At 39.3% G+C, this 20,821-nt stretch overlaps 1 protein-coding gene and 2 pseudogenes across 4 annotated transcripts; 1 reads left to right on the top strand and 2 right to left on the bottom strand.

Annotated features, from left to right (window-relative positions):
* Window positions 1-111: 111 nt before the first annotated feature.
* Window positions 112-4,550, top strand: AT1G08740 (annotated as a pseudogene; the record flags this gene model as incomplete). Its single annotated transcript has 8 exons — window positions 112-966; window positions 1,532-2,197; window positions 2,279-2,806; window positions 2,888-3,001; window positions 3,080-3,160; window positions 3,576-3,682; window positions 3,760-3,844; window positions 3,942-4,550.
* A 2,001-nt stretch (window positions 4,551-6,551) lies between these two features.
* On the bottom strand, window positions 6,552-9,903 carry AT1G08735 (annotated as a pseudogene; the record flags this gene model as incomplete). The annotated part of the gene is made up of 1 exon: window positions 6,552-9,903.
* A 1,812-nt stretch (window positions 9,904-11,715) lies between these two features.
* XIC (Myosin family protein with Dil domain-containing protein) lies at window positions 11,716-20,755 on the bottom strand (the record flags this gene model as incomplete). Of its 2 annotated transcripts, none has more annotated exons than NM_001331787.1 (38): window positions 11,716-11,991; window positions 12,066-12,148; window positions 12,246-12,326; window positions 12,475-12,531; window positions 12,611-12,667; window positions 12,738-12,837; window positions 12,941-13,011; window positions 13,097-13,240; window positions 13,328-13,534; window positions 13,638-13,793; window positions 13,882-14,136; window positions 14,229-14,276; window positions 14,373-14,484; window positions 14,590-14,729; window positions 14,844-15,065; window positions 15,145-15,243; window positions 15,540-15,659; window positions 15,748-15,953; window positions 16,068-16,245; window positions 16,366-16,426; window positions 16,519-16,628; window positions 16,764-16,895; window positions 17,050-17,220; window positions 17,295-17,421; window positions 17,506-17,543; window positions 17,646-17,747; window positions 17,819-17,876; window positions 17,953-18,054; window positions 18,139-18,285; window positions 18,360-18,496; window positions 18,598-18,747; window positions 18,820-18,979; window positions 19,063-19,121; window positions 19,215-19,371; window positions 19,467-19,612; window positions 19,695-19,838; window positions 19,932-20,060; window positions 20,228-20,755. In NM_001331787.1, 38 exons carry the CDS (start codon window positions 20,228-20,230, stop codon window positions 11,868-11,870), a joined length of 4,593 nt encoding a protein of 1,530 aa, NP_001321098.1. In that variant the 3' UTR covers window positions 11,716-11,867. The 2 variants fall into 2 exon arrangements, with proteins under 2 accessions (NP_001321098.1, NP_172349.2); NM_100746.3 differs by having other exon boundaries at window positions 11,746-11,991; window positions 19,932-20,035; window positions 20,179-20,230.
* Between the last annotated feature and the right edge of the window lie 66 nt (window positions 20,756-20,821).

Genomic DNA, 20,821 nt, shown 5'->3' with positions numbered 1-20,821 from the left:
CAACTTCTTTATTTCTCCAATCTATATTCCGATTAACTGAAATCTTAGGTACATACTGTTTCTGATTTATAAACTTCTATTTTGTGCAGAAAAGGGTTCGACTTGTAGATGATGAACAACTCTTTACCCCGTCGATTGTTTAGGTCTGGATCCGAGCCCAACGGTGAGAGAGTGCAGTCCTACAGTGAACTGTCTTTGATAGATGACATCGCTAACGCGTTAGATGCGGAGGACATGAAAATTCTCCGGAAATCTCAGTTTGGGAAATTATTTGATTTCTCCGAAAGCGCCGCGTATTCTGGGAAGCTTATTCACTTTTTGCTAACGAGGCAGCTTGTTGTTAGGAAGAAACAAGAAATTTGGGTAATTTTCTCTGGATCCCCTGTTCGGTTTTCCATTTCTGAGTTTCAAAATGTTACCGGTTTGAACTGCGACAAACCGCCTCGTATGAAAGAGAGGAAAGGGAAACGAAAATTGGCGCCTGGCAAGTATTGGTACAGCCTATTTGACCGCAGTGATGTATCTGTTGAGTGGGTTGTTGGCAGGCTGAAGAAGCGAGTGGTTCAAGATCAAGGAATTCGTTTACGTTACGCTGTGCTGGCCTTGATTGATGGCGTTTTATGCCCAACCTCGGGTAGAAGTAAAATCTCTCCGGTCCATGCGGACATGGCAGAAAATTTAGACATGTTTCTAAATTTTCCTTGGGGGACTATGTCATTCCTAATGACGTTGAAGAGTGTTACTGCAAGGGGAGCTGATAAACTTATGCGGAAATCTATCACCGTTCAAGGTTTCCCACACGCACTCCAACTTTTGCTACTGCAAAGTGTTCCTCGAATCAGAGAATTGCAATTCCCTGAAGCCGTTGAAGATAGTGACTCAGAAATGGAGGAAACAGATACGGAAATTGAGCGCTTATGGAGTTTGAAGTTGGATCTTGTTTGGAAAGTCGACCGGCAGTCTCAGGTGAGCAATGCATCTCTGCTCTCGTAAATTAATTTTCATATGCTCGTTTTTATCATGAAAACCTCTTCTTTTCCTATCAAAAACATACAATTATAGATTCATATCATTCTGTGTAAACGTGTAGCATGTGGCTTAGGTTTTTAATATGTGTTGATTTACTATTTGTTATTTATATCATGATTTCTGTATAAATTGTATGGTTTTAAATCTGATCACAGTTTCTTTAGAATAATCATAACATGGCTGTAAATGTGTAGCATGTGGTTAAGTTTTTTTTTAATATGTGCTGATTTACTATTTATTATTTATATCATGATTTATGCAAAAACTGCATGGTTTTAAATATGATCACAGTTCTTTTTAATAACCATACCCTGTTACCTTAGTAAGTCACGTATGGCGGTATGCATTACAACATCTGGTTATATGATGAAATAACATGTTGTTTTTAAGGAGCACATGGGTACATAATCTATATTTCACTGTTAGTAACAGTATAAATACTTTTAGTACATGTAATAAAACATAATATCATGTGGCTAAAGTCTAACTCTTTGTTTTTCAGATTAAAGTCGTTTCTATTTGGAGTGGAACACCGACTGGTGACGCTTTCAAGTCAGGTTGGGTCGAGGACGAAGAAGATCTATCTGTTGACTACATGTTGCAACTAATAAAAGAGGAGCACATATTCAAGGGGTCCATGTTTTCAGGTGGTGTTGTCCCTGATTCGCTACCCGATGAAAGGAATGACAACAGTGATGTATGTAGCACTTATGATTGTGTTGATGAGGATACCATACAACCTGATGCTTCCTTGCCTGGCTCTTCTAAACCCCGTAAAACTAAAGGGCAGGTTCACATACCAGATTCGATTAAAAATTACATTGACATGAAAGACAAGCGTATGGAGTCGCGTATGTTGAAGGCTATAGCTGATTCAGAGGCTAGATTGAGCAGCTTGTTGAGGGAAAGCCATGGCAGGAAGAATAAGCGTCACAGTGGTCCTAAGTCAAGAGATGTGGGTGAGGGATTAGGTGGGAAGAAGGGATCCTCCCTTGTTGTTTTGGATAATGGCAGGGTAGCCCAGTCGAAGGAGAACAGTGGTTCTGGATTTATTGATCAAGTCTTAGGTGAAGTGATGCATGATATTAACGACGCAGAACCTACACAGACTACAACCCCCATAGGTCGCTTATCCCCACCGACTAGGCCTGGATTGCGTAGTTCTCTGGTATACGTTTAACAGTTTTGTAAATATTCTGTATTTTATGAGAGTTCTTCCTAATTCAAGTATTGTTTTCATAACAAACAGAAACGGAAGAGAGGCAACAATGGCCCAACAGCAGCCACCATCCTGACGCCAGCAGTAGACAACAGTTCAGCTGAAAAGTCTGTTTCTGCTGATAAACATGTATCCCCTGAAGCTGTCAATATCAACAAAGTTGGAGGGGTGGTGACTGATACCACTGAGGATGAGTCAGCTAGAGATGGGATTCATGACATTGGCTCTTCCACTCTGCCGGCTAAAGAATTAGACGATATGTTTGCGGAAAAGTCTGTTTCTGGTGATAAAACTGTATCCCATCAAGATAATATCTTGGTTGATGCCCCCGGTGATGGGATAGGTGGAGAGGGCCTTGATGATATCCAAACTAGCCCTGATAAACCTATTCCAGCTGCAGCGAGTCATACTCAGTGTTTGCTTCCTCCTCCCACAGACGTCAATGAGTTCTTTGAATCTGAGCCCAGCCTCCCTGATCCATATGTGGTGCTTGTTGACATGGATGGTGTTGCATACAATGTAGGTCAGCCAGAGTTGCAGTACACCATCCCATGCATAGTGAGTTCAAACCTTCTCATATAGTTTTTATGTTTTTTTTTTTCCGTGTATTGGCTCTAACGTCTGTTGTTTGCCTTGCAGATAGAGTCTGATTTGACTGCCCAATGTAAGTCAACCCCCGGGCCAATGGTTGATGACGGTGCTTCAGATAAAGATGGAGAAGGACTTGCTGACCCACCTGCTACAGCCGATAATGTTAGATCATATAATTCATTATTTTTTACTCTCGTTACCACTAACAAACTAATTACATGCAACTGTTTCTTATTTTAGGCCAATTTAAGCCAAATGCCGATGATATCTGAACCGTCCCTGCCAGCCCCAACAAATGATATTGTGGACCCTGATGGCAAGGTTGCATAAATGCGTTTAGCTAGTGTTAAATATGGATTTCATAGTTTTGTGTTAGGTCTAGTTTGGGTGCATGAATGGTTAAGATATTGTTAAATATGGATTTCGTAGTTTTGTGGTAGGTCAAGTTTACTTATTCATGGTTTTTAAAAACAAAACACTGGTTTAATATGCACACGGTTATATTTTGCGATACATCATGTATTTTCAGCATGGTTCAGGGTTTTACCTAATATAACAAAAAAATATTTAAAAAGTTTTGTCATATTGTAAGTGTTTTGCCCGTACAAACATCAAGGTTTTAGAACAAATTACATGCCATTAAGTTTAACACAGAATGTTTAGGATTATGCAAACTCTAATTTCCTGATTATTAAGATAACATCTGATTTTCTAATCACGTTTACGTTGCTCACAGCTCCAACATGAATCCGTAATAGCCTCTTCCACAAGCGGTAGGTCTGTTACTTTTGGGCATGATGTTAGCCGTAAGAACAAGATAAATCGCTTATATGGCATGTCTGGGTATTAATTCCAACCTTATGCTATTTTATTTTGTTTGACTCATATTACTTAAAACTTATGCATATGGCTGTTATTAGGGACATTGATTTTGGGGCTTGTCGAACACTTTCCGCCATTGAGTTGCGTGAGATTGTTGAGTTCAAGACCGTTGTACCCAAAATGGTATGATAAATATCATGTGGGTAAAAAAGATTACATAGTGCTCTATAAACATAGGGTTTGCCTTAAACACCTAATATGCGTTCTACTCTATTTACAGGTTATGGACATCTTCATTAATAGCATAAGGATTAACTGGTGTGCAAATAATATCATTGAAAAGCACCAAGCCGTTTCATTCATTGATTCAACATTTGTGGTTGAATTATCCAAGCATTACCCAAAATTCGTCAAGTCTGCTGATAAGGGAATGTATGGGTTTGATCACGACCTACTTGAATGTACCCCTACAGGTTCTGCTGTGGTCTACATTCCATTTCTCATTGATTTACAGCATTGGGTAGGGCTTTGTGTTGATATGAGTGCAAGGATCATTAGCGTCCTCGACTGCTATACAGGATTATGGCGTGAAACAAAATTGAAGAAAGTGCTTTTGCCCCTTGCTGAAATGTTACCATATCTATTTCGATTTGCTATTAAAATGGCTGGGGAAAAGAAACTTCGTTTGAAATCTCTTGCGGTTCACAGAGAAAATGATATTCCACAGGCAGATTCTGTAAAATATTCTGGAGTCATGGCAGCTCGTTTAATTGAAGCCCATGCCAATGGTGGGATTCAGGCTTGCAAAGAAGTGAAGCATGCTGATGTGGTGACTGCTGCTAACAAATATTTCATTGCCGGTTTTGAATTAGCTAATGGGATTGTCTGACCCAAATGTTCTAGTGTGTTTACCTTCTATTACCTGACTCTGTAATATATTAGACACCTAACAGTTGAGTACCTAATGTTCTTTCTATGCACCTGTTTTGTGTAGTAAACATATGTCACTGCAATTCTAATATGTACCGTGCGTTTTATATTTACCTCATGATTCGTTTAAATATAGATGCATTCTAACTGTGGCTTAGTTGATATTTAGGACTTACCCGGTTGTAAACTTTGCAATAATAATGACCCGTTTAAAAATATTTTGGATTATACACCTTAGACAGATTAACATGATCAAAAAGTCAATATAAAACATGTAATATAGGTACATATCACGCCATTTTAATGTAATATCGTTATTTGACACCATTATCATAACGACTAACACATTAGACATAAAACATGTACTTTTTACAAACAGAATGTGATTTATAGATGCTACGCGGGTTAATATAAAATAACAGCATATTATTTTAAAGGATGCTTCCCTTCTGGTTACGAGATTTCCACGTTGGGTGCAGCTTGTACCATCTAACATCGCCGACAGAATTCTTTTGAACAAAAGAAAATGTAGCACTCTTCGCATCTATTATATATGTTGTGGATTGATACACATGGAGGATGGGCCCCATTCCATGTAAGCTTGTAAGCTGTACCATGGCGCACAGCCATTCGTTCAAGAGCTGAAAATAAAGAATCACCCATAGCTAATACTTCGGCCCAAGGTAGGGCAAACAGTTGTTCAGTGAAAAATTCACCTAGCTCCTTCTCACCACCACAAATAGACAACATAGCCATAACAAACAGCGCCTCATCTACCTTGTTTACAGCTTTAAAAATGTGTTTTTTTGCCATGACTAAATCTTTCTCCCAACAAGCATACCTTAGCCCTTCAAGATAATGTGCTTCCGGGTTATTTGCCTCCAATGCGTCGTCAAATTGTTTTCTGAACAGCCCACCCACCCGCATGAGTACTGGATTCTGACGATACTGTCTCATTTCTACCCTTGCAAGCATGTGTAAGTAGGCCGAAGGACGTTTTATTATTGACGGAGATGTTGATAGCCAATATGTATATATAGTCCAATATTGTTAGTGTATATATTCACTCATTTATGTGGCGTAGTTGGGGGGTGAAATGTGTGGTGCAGAAGCACTTATTGGGTTCTGAGAAAATAGTCGAAGTGGCATAAGGAATCCTATGTGGAACTGTTCAACTCTCGGTGCCCGGTTTTACCTCACGCAATTGCTAAACATCACATGTGGTTTTCTCGAATAGCATCTTATTTTGATTTATGGTTGGAATGATTTCATCTTGTTGGAATCCTTGACATAAAATGTCAGTTCATGATGGCTGAACATTTTTATGGACTTTAATTTGCCAGTAATGGTGCTATATCTATTCGTTATATTTGTTTCATATATTTCCTCATTTAACCCCTTGTCTGTGGATCTGAATTTTACATTACACCACGTATTAATAATTAAACACTCGCGTCTTTACTTAATATCATGAGTCTGTTTACAAAAGGGGGAACATAAAGTTTTTTTCTACACAAAAGCCAAAAAACAGAACATTATCCTTTGTCCGTAGAAGGTGGTCTTCTATACGGCACTTACTGGAATTGGGGTCCCTTGATTGCATTCTCAACGTAGCTTTTAGTTGCCACCCTAATTGCCACATCTAATTGCTAATATGTACATTATACCAAGTGACCCTTCCTTTTACATAATATCCATATGTGATGGACTTCCCCTTGCTTATATAACACAACATATAACTCATGAAGAAGACGCGAGACACAACACCCCCTGCAGATGATATTATAAAAATTGTATGAACGTTGTTTCTATCTATAGCATGATACGGTATAAAATAACATTGTACCTTTATATGGGCATTTTGCACGTGGCGCGATTATGGCCGGCGCCTGTGCAACGAGAACAACGTGTTACTTGTCGCTGGGGACACTGAGATGAAGATTGAGCAATTGTTAGGAATTTAAAACACTAAGGGTGTTACAGTAAATTCCAAATGTATAACGTTTACCGTGAATTCCCCCCTTGAAGTAATTCTTTTCTTTTTCGGCCGTCCCGATGGACGGCGCGTGGCTGGCGGGAAGAGGCGGAGAGAGGCTATTGGTTCAGGTAAAGCGAAAACGTCACCAACCTCGGGTACAGGTTTTATGGTACCTAGGTAAGACATTCTCCAGCTTTCAACAGAATATTCCGGCGCCATCAGTCCTTGTATTGGAACGCCTTCAGCCACTGCAGCCGCTATTGCGTGGGGGCAAGGCAAGTGAAGCAAATCAAATGCTCTACAGGAGCATGTGCGTTCCATAAGCTTCACGTGGTAGACACTTGCGCCTTCCTCCCTTATCTCGTAATCGTACCTGTCAAGGCGATGAACCGCAAATCGGACTGATTTTTCAAAGTTACGATGAACAACTTCTCTCATCTTTGGTGGTAGAGGCGATGCTTCGGTTCTAGCTGCCTCACGCCTCATAGCAAACCAGGAAATTAATGTGGTCCGAATGAACTCTAACAAGGAAATGATTGGTAGTTCACGGGCTTCTTTCAAGACTGCGTTCAAAGACTCCGCCACATTGCTAGTCATGACGTTGTATCTTTCCCCAAGGAAATAAGCGCGTGTCCAATGGCAAAAACCAACAGATTCCAAGTATCGTGCGCAAGCCGGATCTAGTCTTATCACCTCATTGAAATATGTATGAAATTCACAGATCCGGAAAGCCCTCGCAGCTCTTGACACGTGGAACAGCAAGTGTTTCTTCTTATATGAGGTCGCTATGTTTCGTTGCAGATGAACAATACATGCCCCGTGCTTAGCCTTTGGGTAGACCTGCATGTTAACATGTGTTATACGTATATAGCAGGGCATATTGGTAGATAGCATGTGTTCTAAAATAAATAAGAGCCATATGCTGTATATAACATGTAACATTTAAAATTATCAATTTTAAGGATTACCCTTCGAAGACCGGTATAAATGGAGGAATGTCTGTCTGAGACGAAGGTCAGGTTATCTCCATCCGGTATAGCGGTGCTCAAAACACGGAAAAACCATTCCCATGCGTCATCGTTTTCGCTATCGACCACGCCAAACGCTATGGGAAAAACCTGGAAATTAGCGTCTTGGCCGCTGGCGGTTAGGAGGCATCCACCGTATTTGCCTTTCAGGTGGGCACCGTCAATAACAATGACTCGTTTCATGCAAGAGAAACCTTGAATCGATGCGGCGAATGCTAAGAACATGTACTTAAACCGGTGATTACCCTTTCCATCAACCTCTGTCTTTAGATCAACAATTGAACCTGGATTAGCCTCGCGCAGCACATGTAGGTAGGCTGGCAACAGAGTGAAACTATTCGCAGCTGATCCTTGTGCACTATCCATCGCAATTTCTCTTGATTTCCATGCCTTCCAATAGGAAATTCTAACTGAGTAATCGGTCAATAGGATGCGTTGAAGGTCAATAGCCCTTGGCCCCCGACTGTTGCCCGCATATTTAGACTGAATTATGCTGCCTATGACCCGCGTTGTTGCTGCTCTGTGGTAATTACTCCTTTCTTCTACAGTGCAAGTGTGCTCGAGATTAGCACTTCGAATTTGGTAATTGTCAGAATCCTCCAGCTTGACGATGTATACACGCCAAGGGCATGTTTCAGAAATGCAGGTTAAAGTCATTAGTTTCTTGCAGGAACGATCACGACGGAAATGGAACCGTCTATTAAGTGCGTGAACTGCTAATTTGACATTGCAATCCTGTTTATTTTTGAATACCCGGCCAACAAACAGTTCATCACCTTCGTAGACCACATCCCGAATTGCTAATTCCATTCCGACGCGGCCTACACAACAATAAAGTTCGTGTGTTATTTACACTGTACACATGTTGTGAATGTAGAAAGCATGTATTTGTATGACTAAATAGTAACACTTTGACCAACATAATATCTATATCCCATGATGTTCAATATTAAAGCATGTTACTCTATATTTTGATTAGGGATATCTCAGGGATATCAACGTAAATTGAAACCATGTGTTGGTTTGTAAGCATATCATTATATTACATGATATTAAATACAATTTGTTATTTAAACTAAACAAATATGATGTGGATATTAAGATTGTATTCGTACGACTAATCAGGAATTCAGCGAAATTAAATTTTTATTGCATGGTATTTATACGAATAACATGTTACTCTATATGACGGTTATTATTAGAACACTCTTGCAATATGTGTTGTTCTTAAAAACAACATGCTATGTAATTGGTACCTTCTTCCCCTTGTTCGTCTAGGGTTGGCGCTGCATCCCTGTTGAAAGATGCGAAGTTAAGGCACATGTCTTCAAGAGCCTCATGCAGAGGTACCGCGAGATCCAAGTGTACACCTAGAGGTTCCACCAAGTTAGTTGCGGAAGGCCCAAAAAAATTGCACTCCTTAATTGTCTCGCCCCCGGGATAGTCGTTTTCGTCGTTGTACGCTTCCCCTTCACTGAGAGAGTCGTAAGATTCAGTGGCTAAATTAATTGACGGTAACCCCAGATTTTTAAGTAAATCTGCCTCAACAACAGTTGAGTCTTCTTCCTGCGTAAATAGATGTCTTAGTACTGTAATGGTATATTCGAGTGGCTGAATTTAATAAACGCAGAATATTTTACCTGATCTCCATCTTCAGTCGCTGTGTCCATACTTTCAGTCGTTAACATCGGGGAAGCTGCCTCAACAGCTGGTCTCACAGGGTGTTGTTGTACGTTGGTAGAAGAGTCTCCAACGTTTTGACCTTCTGTTTCCGTTGAACGCATCCAGCGGAGGACCGCCTCGTCATCCATAAGCCTTTTCCACACAACGGACTCGTAGTTAGGTGATCGTTCAGCGTTGACGTATAAAGGTGATTTGCCTTTATCTGCAAATCCGTAACTTGAAGTCTGACTTGTTCCACCATCTTCGGAACCATCATCCACCGTTTGCTTGGAGACAAACAAACTCAAGTCCTCCAACTCAAAACGCATAGCTAGAAACACTCCCATTGTCTCCTCTGAAGTTATGCTTACTGGCTTCGTGCGCCCACCAAAGGTAGTTTCCATGTCCATCCAATCAGGCCATTGGTAAGTCAGGTGTAGTGGGCCTTCAACGTATTCCTGTCCGTACGCTTCTCTAACAAGCTGGCGCACAGATGCTAACTTCTCCCCTTCCCCAATGCTCAACCTCCTCACTGCATTATTGTGATTGGATATGAATAACCATGTTCCATCAGCTCCGATTGCCCAGGAGCCACTCACCGTCCTGACATAACGATCGTCGGTTATTTCGGTTATAACCACCATCGGTACCTACACATTAATAGAGTTGCATTAAATAGAGATAAATCAACCATGAGTTTTTTAAAAATAGCAACAAACCCGACCAAAAGAACATTCATTAATTGCATACCAAAACAGAAATGATCGAGTTCTTCGATGTTGTTGGATACGTAGTGTGTGCTTTATAGGAAGAAGTAGAGGTGTGAGAGATGATATCTTGCCATCTTTCTTCTTTTATAGAAAAGGTTAACTTTGTTTTTTAGGGCTACAGTAACTAAAGATATTTCTAGTAACAGTTGCTTAACCATTTGCAGCCACGCGAATTTCAAAACGGTATGATTTCCCTCCCAACACCCGAGGGAGGCGTGAAGCGACAATTCACGAATGTCAAATCGAAGTGGTAAGCGTTCTTTATTTGTATTGCATGTTATCGTCAAAATAACCAGGTGATTTACTTAGTCTTTGCTTTACACATTTTCGTGAACCGAGGTAGTATATCTTCTGCCCCCACTTGCCTATTCGTAATCTTGACGTCATTGACCAACGTGTCAACTTAACGACCTGCCATTCTGTAGCGTATAGCATAAGCACACAAACCTTGCTTTACACAATTAACCAATGTCAAATCGAAGTGTTAAGTGTTCTTTATTTGTATTGCATGTTATCGTCAAAATAACCAGGTGATTTACTTAGTCTTTGCTTTACACATTTTCGTGAACCGAGGTAGTATATCTTCTGCCCCCACTTGCCTATTCGTAATCTTGACGTCATTGACCAACGTGTCAACTTAACGACCTGCCATTCTGTAGCGTATAGCATAAGCACACAAACCTTGCTTTACACAATTAACCAATGTCAAATCGAAGTGTTAAGTGTTCTTTATTTGTATTGCATGTTATCGTCAAAATAACCATGTGATTTACTTAGTCTTTGCTTTACACATTTCCGTGAACCGAGGTATAGATTCAGTATATCTTCTGCCCCCACTTGCCTATTCGTAATCTTGACGTCATTGACCAACGTGTCAACTTATCGACCTGCCATTTTGTAGCGTATAGCATAAGCACACAAACCTTGTGTTAAAAAGTGCTACACTAAAGAAAAGGGTTTACACATACAACAATATATTACGTTGGAAGCTGTATATCCTCTGACGCCGCATTAAATGCGTCTGATACGTATCTCCATCTCTCTTTGCTCGCGCTTTTTATTGTCACATCCGGGAATTTTTCTAATAATTTTCTCTTATGTTTTCTTTCCAAGTTGCTCCGATATGATTATTGTGATTTTAAAACATCACATGTTGTTTCCGTAGTACTTGTGCTGTTTACCAAATCGTAGTACTTCTGCTGGTCATAGATTCAAGGTAAAAGCCCATTCACCTTGTTGAATAATCAATCCAGTACAATACTCACCCGAAAAAGTTACCAGCCCAATATCGTGGTATATACTCCATTTCAATACTAATTTTTTTGTTTTTTAATGATTATTTTTTTAAAAAAAAAATGAAATAAATCCTTTCATAGTACATGCTGCTGCAGTTGTAAATTGCATGTATTTTATGAAACGTTCAGTACAAACTTAGAAAGTTGTAGTAATGAAAGCTCTAAATTGAGATCTACACTCATAAATAGTTCATGCTTTATTTAGTAGTAACTGCATAAGTAATGCATGCTTTTTTTTTTTGATACGTTGTAATCATTGCCCTACAATCTCTAGCTCCCCTACATCTACAAGTCTGCTGTCGGGAATATGGTTTTGCCGCCCATCCGTAGAGGCTATATCGGATATTTCGCATGGTAAAAAAACGTTATATACCCAACTTTTCTGGGAGAAGGTCATTCTCTTAATAAGGATGTCAAATTTGGTCATTCAGTAAATTAACCCGAAAGAATAAGTCATGAACATTTAAAAGAATAAGTGAGGAACACTTCAAAAAGAATATATGGCTTCCGTTGGTGTGTGTGTATTGTAGAGACAAAAAAGAATCACTCAGAGACTGGCAATAAGAAGCTAAATCCAGAATTCTCCCGGATTAAAGGTGGCGGTTCGATATCCGCTATTTCAAATTTCTCCATCGACTTTGATAAATCATCAACCGAGAAAGGGATGCTGCAAAATCATCAAAACCTGTTAGAAGACGTCATCAAAGTGCCCATAACGAAACTTGTTGGTCTTGTAACAACCTCGAGTCGTCATCCAAAAGGAATGAGTTGCTAACAGCATTGTTCGAATCTTCTGTCATTAGCACCCTCATATTTGCTATTACCTATTATACATAGTCAGAGAGAGAGAGAGAGGTATATCTATGAGCTAATTAAGGATATAATTACACAGATCATCAGTAGCTTAAGGTGATCACTTACGTCTGGAGAGACGCTATGGGTGCCGTATTTGTCGTCCCAGTACATGGTACTGATTCTGTATAACTGTTGTATGCTTAGTACCTGTCCACAGTTTCAATTTATCAGTAAATGGACACTTACAAAGCCCTGATTTTTCTTTTCTTTTCTTCTTTTATAAGAACATTGGCAAGTGTTTCATAAGGAATAAAAGAAAGTTGTGATAGACTGAGCAGGGGATACAACAACTTACCGGGCAAAGATCATGACTGATCTCATCAAGAGTTTTCTTTGGTTTTTGATGTACAACCTGTATTTGGAGCAAGAATTATTTTTTTACCCTTATGGGACAATCCTGAAGGTTTAGGTAGAAGATAAGGCAAGGTTACCAGAAACCCAATGGCCTGTCTAATATGCTTAAGCTCATCCCACGAAGAACCCGCATACTGAAATTGTTGTTGTTAGTTAATCAGTTAGTGTTGTTGAATAATGATAGCAGACTGCTAAGAGAGATACCTCATTTGTGGCCTTAAAACACCAGTGTTCCAATTCAGACAAGCCCGCTTTGACGTACTCCCCATTACTAAATGAACAACACTCGCGTCTCAATAAAAGGCTGTTGTGGACAACAAAGGAAGCATTTGATTAGTAGAACATAGCTAGCAATGTTTGAGACTAGAGATAACGGGGTTTTAGATGCTAAAGATTCCCGTAAAAACCTGTTAAACAGCTGAACATTGATGAATGAGAATATCTGCGTAAACACCTTACGCACCAAAAATGAAGGAACCTAAAAGCATAAATAGAAGATTCAAACTCCGGGCAATCCGGAACTTGTTAATATTTAGAGGAAATGGAATCGCAAAGGAACTCACATTGTTTGATTTTAGAGTATTGAGGAAATTTGTAAGACTCTTGACAATTCCTTGCCAATGGGCGATCAGTGCCTGCTGAGCTGCAGTGTTGCCAACGGAACGAGATGCTCCTTTCACTAAACTAGCCCTCGATGTTCTTGGTGCCTATTTGAAGTTGCAGCCAGATATATTCAATAAGCAAGAACAACCTCTTTTTTCTTGGGAACGTGATGGCTGTAATTAATGGCATACCTGAATGCACAATCCAAGGAGTGGAGAAATCTCCTTCTTCAAGTTATCGCGAATCATTCCGTATATCTTTTCAACATAAGCTGTGAGCTGCTGCTTAAACAGTAGAGCCGGATATTTTGCTTCAACTTGTCTAAAGGTATCTGCTCCACCTCCCGCAGCACCGTTTATCATGGCAAGATTTACACCTGGGGGTGCCCCGCGGAAGCTCTAATTGATGATAACATTTATCAAAATTAAAGTTATAACGAAAGAATAAGCTTTTGCTTCATTGTGTTGATGGATCTCAAACCATATATATAACTCTATATACCTGACTCATCCTTCCAAATAGAGTGGCAGAAGATGAACGGCGGCGCTGCGGAGCCATCCCAGCTGCACCACTAGCTTTGAGTGTGCGCTGGAGGAGTAATAGGAGTGTCGAGGTATTGGATAACCAATAGGCCAATGTATTGTTGTTATCTTGAGTCTGAGAGATCAACTTTCGCAACATTATTAATCCAATACACTTGCAATCACAATTAGATACCTATAAAAACTAGGAAGCTGAAGCCAACCTCAATAGCATGGCCTATTGTCTGAATAATGCGATCAAAGACACTGGTTCGTTCAACTTCAAATGACCTCCATTGCAGTAAACATTTGTAAATGATACATGCTGTGATAGGTCGGTTCCCCTGGAATCCCAAGTGTTGAACAATGGAGCGGATAAGTAGGTCTTGATTTTCTTGCTGCTTCTCATTTAATGATTTCTGTGGTTTATCCTCCACTTCTGAGGGATCTCTATGGTTAATCGAATGGCTATGCAGATCCTGATTCAAATTTAAAGCCATTGCTTCATCATATCAAAACCTAAATTTGAGACTGACAGACGATCAAAATTAAATTGGTAAAACATATTTACCAAGTTTGACCTCGCATCCACTGCAAGATGACCACTCTCTGAACCTCTCTGTAAATATTAAACAGAGTAATTTATCAACTTCTGACAAAAGCAACAAAAAGATAGCTGTGGGCTAATATATTTGAGATTACAGTTCTAGTTTACCTGTAAAATGGACCGGGAGCGGCCAGAGAGAAATTTATTCGGTGCCATGGACACAGCCTGCTGCCGTAGGACTTTATTCTCTGATTCCAAGTTGCTGCACTTTTCTTCCATCCTGATCACATTAACTTCTAGTTCAGCTCAGAGGAAAATAAATTACCAGCAAAATCAGATGAATAGAAAGATTAATAATATCAAAATGTTTATGATATATTCTTACCTTGTCAGTGATTCTTGGAGTTGCTGACCTTTCTTCTCTGTCTCTTCCAGTTTTTTCTTTTTGTCTTCGAGAGACTCTTGAGCTTCTTCGAATTTCCTCACTGCATCATCAGCCCTTTGTTTTTCGTTCTCTAGAGTAACCTGTTAAAACACAAATGATTACTGATGCCTAGTAGACTAATATGTAACAATGAATGTAAATCTCAAATTTAGATGGAACTGATTTGCAGGTTGATAGCCACTGACAGCAAGTACCTTTACACTCTCCAGTTCCTCCGTCATCAATTCAATCTTCTTGGTATCTTCAACTAAAATTTGTGTTTCTTTGATAACAGGAGGAGCTTCTTCAGCGGCTTTCTTTGCAGCTTCACGTTCCTTCAGAAGCAACGCATTTGTTTCATCAACTTTCTTCCGCATTTCTTCGAATGAACTCTTAAGTTTCAAAATCTCCTGAGTCTTTGCTTCTTCTAAGTCACCCTATAAAATTAGTTCAGCGCTAGACATTATATATCTACTCCAAACATGTCTATTAAAATGATGTTTCTAGGGCAAATACCCTCGAACGTTTCTCCAACTGGACACGGTATGTGAGTTCCTCGACTTTCTTTTCAAGCATATCCTTTGCCTCTTTAAGTGCTCCTGTTTCCCTTGCAGCCTGAAGATAATACAAATGTTGAGTATGTTAAGATAACTAATCTTTGAAGCAGTCACTTAGTTACTACAAAAGGAAGAAGACAAGATAATTTATCAGTTTCAGCTTCAAAGTCCCTTAAATTAGCATCCTGATTTTGAAAGTATTTATCAAAAAATTATATAATTAATCTTGCCGACGCATAGTTTCCATCTCAATGTATACATGGCATGATAGTTTCCACGAAAAATATCATGTATTATGATAGTAGGCTTTTGACTATGTGATGAATATATATGTGAATAAGAAACTAGTTGTACCATTTTGAGCTTCCTAAGTTCTCTCTTAGCAAGTCTGCCTCTCCATCGTGTCTGAGATAGGACCACTCCATTTTTAAGCTTTTTGTAGTACGAGATTGCTCTGTGACAACGCCACTGAGCCTGCCATTAGTAACAGGAAAAATTATGTGTTAATGATCATGAGAAACCTAAGATAGTTCTAGCATTCAATTCTCGCAAGAACCTAAACCTGAACAATTGTGGCAGCCTTTGTTTGCTTCCTGAATCTGAATTGTTTACGAGCAGCCATTGCTCTTAAACCAGTCTGTACAACAAGAGAAGCTACATGGAGTTTTTTATATGATTTTCTAGAATAATGTCTCCGACCATTCTTCTGAATCTTCACAGCAGCAGCTTCTCGTCTCAAATTATCGTAATGTTTGCAGGAAAGTCTTCCTACAATATATGAAAGTTTACATAAATGTTTGTAATATTCAGCCAATCATTGATAAAAGTGAAAGCCCTTCTAACTTCCATGAAAACGGTAGAGCAAGTTAGATGATGGCTCACCTCTACATATAGCTTGAAGAGAAATGGTGGCTTTTCTCAGAACAATGAACCGTTTCTGAGCTTGATGAGTACGTATACGTCGCTGAATTTTTTTTGCAGCACTACTTAGAACCTCAGCCCTTCTAGCGTCGAGTTCAGCCATCTGACCAGCCCTCAAGAAGACCTTTGTTTTACCAATCTGCATTACCAAAATATGGTTTGCATTTGGGTTAATCACAACTCTGCTATGATTGAACCATATCCCATTGCAGCACTAATACTACACAAATGGTTCGCTTGACACTTGAGAAACCGTTACCTGGTATCCTTTGAGTCCCATGTTATCCAAGATCTTTTGACATGCGACTTTCTCATCGAAGCTGTTCAGGAGAAGTCAGAAAATCTGTAACTACTGATTTAGACTCTCACAAAACAGTATAAAATCAGCTAGGGAGAATGATCTTTTACTTACTTCCCTTCTAAAGCAGCAGGAGATAGAAGTCCAAAACGGTTTATGAACTCAAAGAAAGGTTTACGAGTTGGATACCCTGCACAACTAATTCTGATCGCCTCTAAAACACCCTAGAAAGATAACATAAGGGTTTAACGTTAGTACATACGTTCCAGCCATTAATCGCAGGAAATTGGTAACATATTTTTTTTTAGAACCCATTATGTCTAGAACAACCCAATAGTTGAAATTATTTGTAAACTTACACCACATCGCAGTTGCTGCATGATGTTCACATTCTCAAATATGGCAGGCTTTAGAAGATTGTTAGGCTTCACACATCTGATGTAATGAGGCTCGGTGCAATTTAATGTTTCCATCAGTTGCTGGAGTTGCAGCTGCATCAACCAGGCCAATAGTTACTAGTTACAGTTACTCGTAATTAAGAAAATATTAGTTTTTTAATCAAAAAAGAAAATTTTAGTCTTCCCGAGTAGTTAGACATTCTTCCTTTACACAATTGGTGCTGAACATATGAACAAGCTTCCCTACCTTAAAGCGAGAACCAATGGATGAAAACTTTGACGATTTAGATGTTTCTTCTGGGAGTGGAGGGAAAAGACCCACAACAAAGGGACATTTGGAAGCCCCCAACAAATCTTGGTGTTCAGGGATCACATAATCCTTGTTTTTATCCAGAAATAGTTCAGACTGATATAGAACCTGGAGATTTAGAAGACATGAGAAACTTCTGTGTTTTACAAGGTCCATTTTTCTTCAAAGGAGAGAGAACCTACTTCTCCAGCATAATGGGCAACAGCGAAATCTGTTCGAGAGAGTTTTGGTTTGATGAACCGCTTGTGTGTCTTAAAAGTCTGATACAGCTTATTTGCAAATGTTTCGTGGGTTGACTTTGGAAACATGCTGAAAAATTACACCTCGTTAGTTCAAATCAAGAACATAATCACCTCATGCTTCATATGGAACTAGTTTGATCTTTAACTTTACCAAGCTTCATCGAGGAGAGCAACAATTCCACCAGGCTTCTGCAGATGGAAAATAAAAGGGGAAATAAAGTGAGATAACAAAATCCAACCGGTATGTGGAGTTATTTTGTTAACATTGTCCTTTCTCGGTTCAGAAATGACCTTTTCTATGAGATCGAGAACATCTTGATTGTCCACAAATTCAATGTAACTCCAATCTATTGCTTCTTTTGTGTACTCTTCCTGTTCCATCTTGAAAACGTGCTGAAAAAAAGCCGATTTGAGAATCAGATATGGAATTAATAAACCTTTTTCAACTACACTCACGAACATACCTGATTAAAATGTTGCTGCAACTTCTCATTAGTGAAATTAATACAGAACTGTTCAAAACTGCAGCAAAAGGGTATTAGCAGAGAATGGCAGACTGCAAGTCTGTTAGTCTTAACCAAGGTAAAGGTTCATTTACCTGTTAGTTTTGAAGCTCTCAAATCCGTAAATGTCCAGAACTCCAATTAGAGATCTAGAATTGGCATCTTGTCCAATCGACTTATTAATCTTGTCTACCAACCTGCACATTACTAGAGATATTCACTTAGCATCAAATATGTAAATATCACTTACTGTGATCTTTTCCCCTAAACAAACCACTTACCAATCGAACAATCGAGAATAGACTGTCTTAGCGAGACCGTCTCTGCTGGTTACAGCACTCTGTGGATCAAGACTTCTCTTGATAACTTCCTCGGGTGTGATCATAACTCGTTTACATAATGCATCTTCAAGTGCCTTTAAATCACACCTGAAACGAGATTTCTAATTAGCTTTCAACTGATGAAACATTTAGAGGTCTTCTTAGAGACAAATGTGTTTTACATGAGAAGTTCTGCTGCTGTTTTAAGATGAAATTTCGACTTCTCATCCTTGGGAACTGATGAATCCACTTCCTTTCCCTTAGTAAAATCGATGTTTCCAATGTGAAGAATTGCTGCAACCACCCTGAAAATTGCTTCCTGTTGATATAAAGGCAGAATTAAGTTCATCATCAATATAGAAGTGCATGAACTAAATTGAATTTGCAACATACTAAGTGTAGTTGCTTACAGAAACTGACCTGTTCCTTTTCGCTAATTCCAACAATATCCATAGCTCTTCTTGTCGCAAGATAATCATGAGCATCGCTTATACCAACAAGCTCGAAGCACTTGGACTGGTTCAGATAATGAAAAGTCTTTGGATGACCGAGCTTGTACTTTTCAATTTCCTGCTAGTTCAACTATGTTATATGGCTAGTTTTTCGGGAACAAGATATATTCCATAATTTAACAGTACGTACCTCCTGCGGTGCGGCACAAAGAAGATAGAAGCAATGGTAATTTCGTTCGGGATCAGAGATTTGACACACACGAGACCTCTCTAGAAGATAGGTCCGTATAGCAGCTCCAGATATTCTTCCTTGCTTATCAAATTGGATTTCAACAAATTTACCGAAGCGACTGAGCCAAAGCATAGTACACAGTTAGCTGAATTCCGAACCATAGATATAGATGCCCACTATTATAACCAGATTTTGCTTCACCTTGAATTGTTATTCCTCACAGTTTTTGCGTTCCCAAAGGCTTCAAGGACGGGATTTGACTGGAGACAGATATTACAAACAAGTTAGTAGATTAAGCTCGTGTAGAATCCATACATAAGAAGATCACAGAAAAGAGATAGAAAAGTCATTACTTCAAGAACTTGTTGTTCAACAGTCCGTCCTTCTGTAACAGCACGACCTCCCAAGTATGCAAGATATCTCATAAGCATCTTAGTGGTTTCAGTTTTTCCAGCTCCGCTCTCACCACTTACAAGAATTGAATTGCTTTTTCCCTCATTAATCATGGCCCTGAGTGTATAAAGAAGATAAAAGCCGTCTTATGCTCACAACACATATCATCATTATATACATGTAGATCACATATATATAAGTATTAAACTCACCTGTATGCAACATCAGCAACAGCAAAAACATGAGGACTTAGTTCTCCCAATGGTGCTCCTTTGTATTGTTGCATCATATGGGCATCATAGATGTGAGGCAATCGTTGAAACGGATTAATCGCAATAAGGATGTTTCCTGTGTATGTCTGTCATGAACAATAATAGATTATAGCCAAGACAGAAAACAGTAGAAGGTCCTACAACAGAATTGATGTAAGAGATACAAACATAGATCTCATTAAGTTCATATCTGATCTTCAAGTTCTGAAGAACACCAGGTTCATGCAAGTAAGAGAGTTTTGTCATGTCATCAACACCACCAGCAGGAGCTTCCACATCCTTAGGGTAAATCTTTGACAACTTTGCAGTGACCTATACAAGTCAGATATATAAAATCAGTGTTGGGATATATACACTATAGGTGTGAAGTTGAAATGTTAGAATTTCGGTGATTGATGACTGGACCTTTTTTCCAGTAGTGGCTTGGATGACAACTTCTTGTCCATTGATTTTTTCAACCTCACCATCAATCCAAGCCACTTCAGGGTCTTCAAACCAAACATGAGAACCTACAATAATATTTACTGGAGTTCCCTGCAGTTCGCAAAAGCATGAGAGAGTGTTGATATGCTTTAGGAATTAGGATATGCAAAATATATAACTTGCAAACAAGTGTGGCACATGAATTGAACAATTAAACATGAAAACTAACCTATGCTATGTAACACAAAGATGTTAAGGAAAGTAAAACATTCACGTACCATTATCCAATGTTAGTCTGTCTTTCCTTCTTTACAAGAGATACAAGTGAAGGGAATCCAATCCTTGGGACATTTTTCCACAGTATATAGTGGGATGAGGTGACTTTGTACGCAAGAAACATACAAAAGTCTGTAGATTTTCGAGACAAACAGACCGACCACCGGAGATTCAGACAAACCGGATGAAACTCAATCGGTTACAGATTTTTTTCGGAAAAATTCAAAATCAATCCACAATTTGAAGACATCCTCAGGCATAAGGGTCACCCAGAACAAAAGTAAAACGATGCAGTCACCAGAAAAAGCATGAGATTGGGAAAAATCGAGATCGGAAAAGGAGAAAGAGAGAAAAGAGGTGAAACAGCAATTTGTAGAATAGAAAAACAGAGAGAAAGAGAGAGAGTGACATTGTTGTTCGCGCGAGAGAGGAAACAATCATCCTCGGACTTCGGTAGGTTTCTTCTTCCCATGGAATTCGCGCCAATTCGTGGACCTTAATCACTCACTCTCCTCTCGACACCCACGCACGTACCCTCTCTCCCTCCAACACACTCTATTATTATTTTCGCAGTATATGTAATTTCGTCCCAAAAT

This window comes from Arabidopsis thaliana (genome assembly GCF_000001735.4).
Source record: "Arabidopsis thaliana chromosome 1 sequence".
Classification (NCBI taxonomy): domain Eukaryota; kingdom Viridiplantae; phylum Streptophyta; class Magnoliopsida; order Brassicales; family Brassicaceae; genus Arabidopsis; species Arabidopsis thaliana.
The sequence above is the reverse complement of the archived record's forward strand: the minus strand, read 5'-3'. Positions and strand labels throughout refer to the sequence as shown.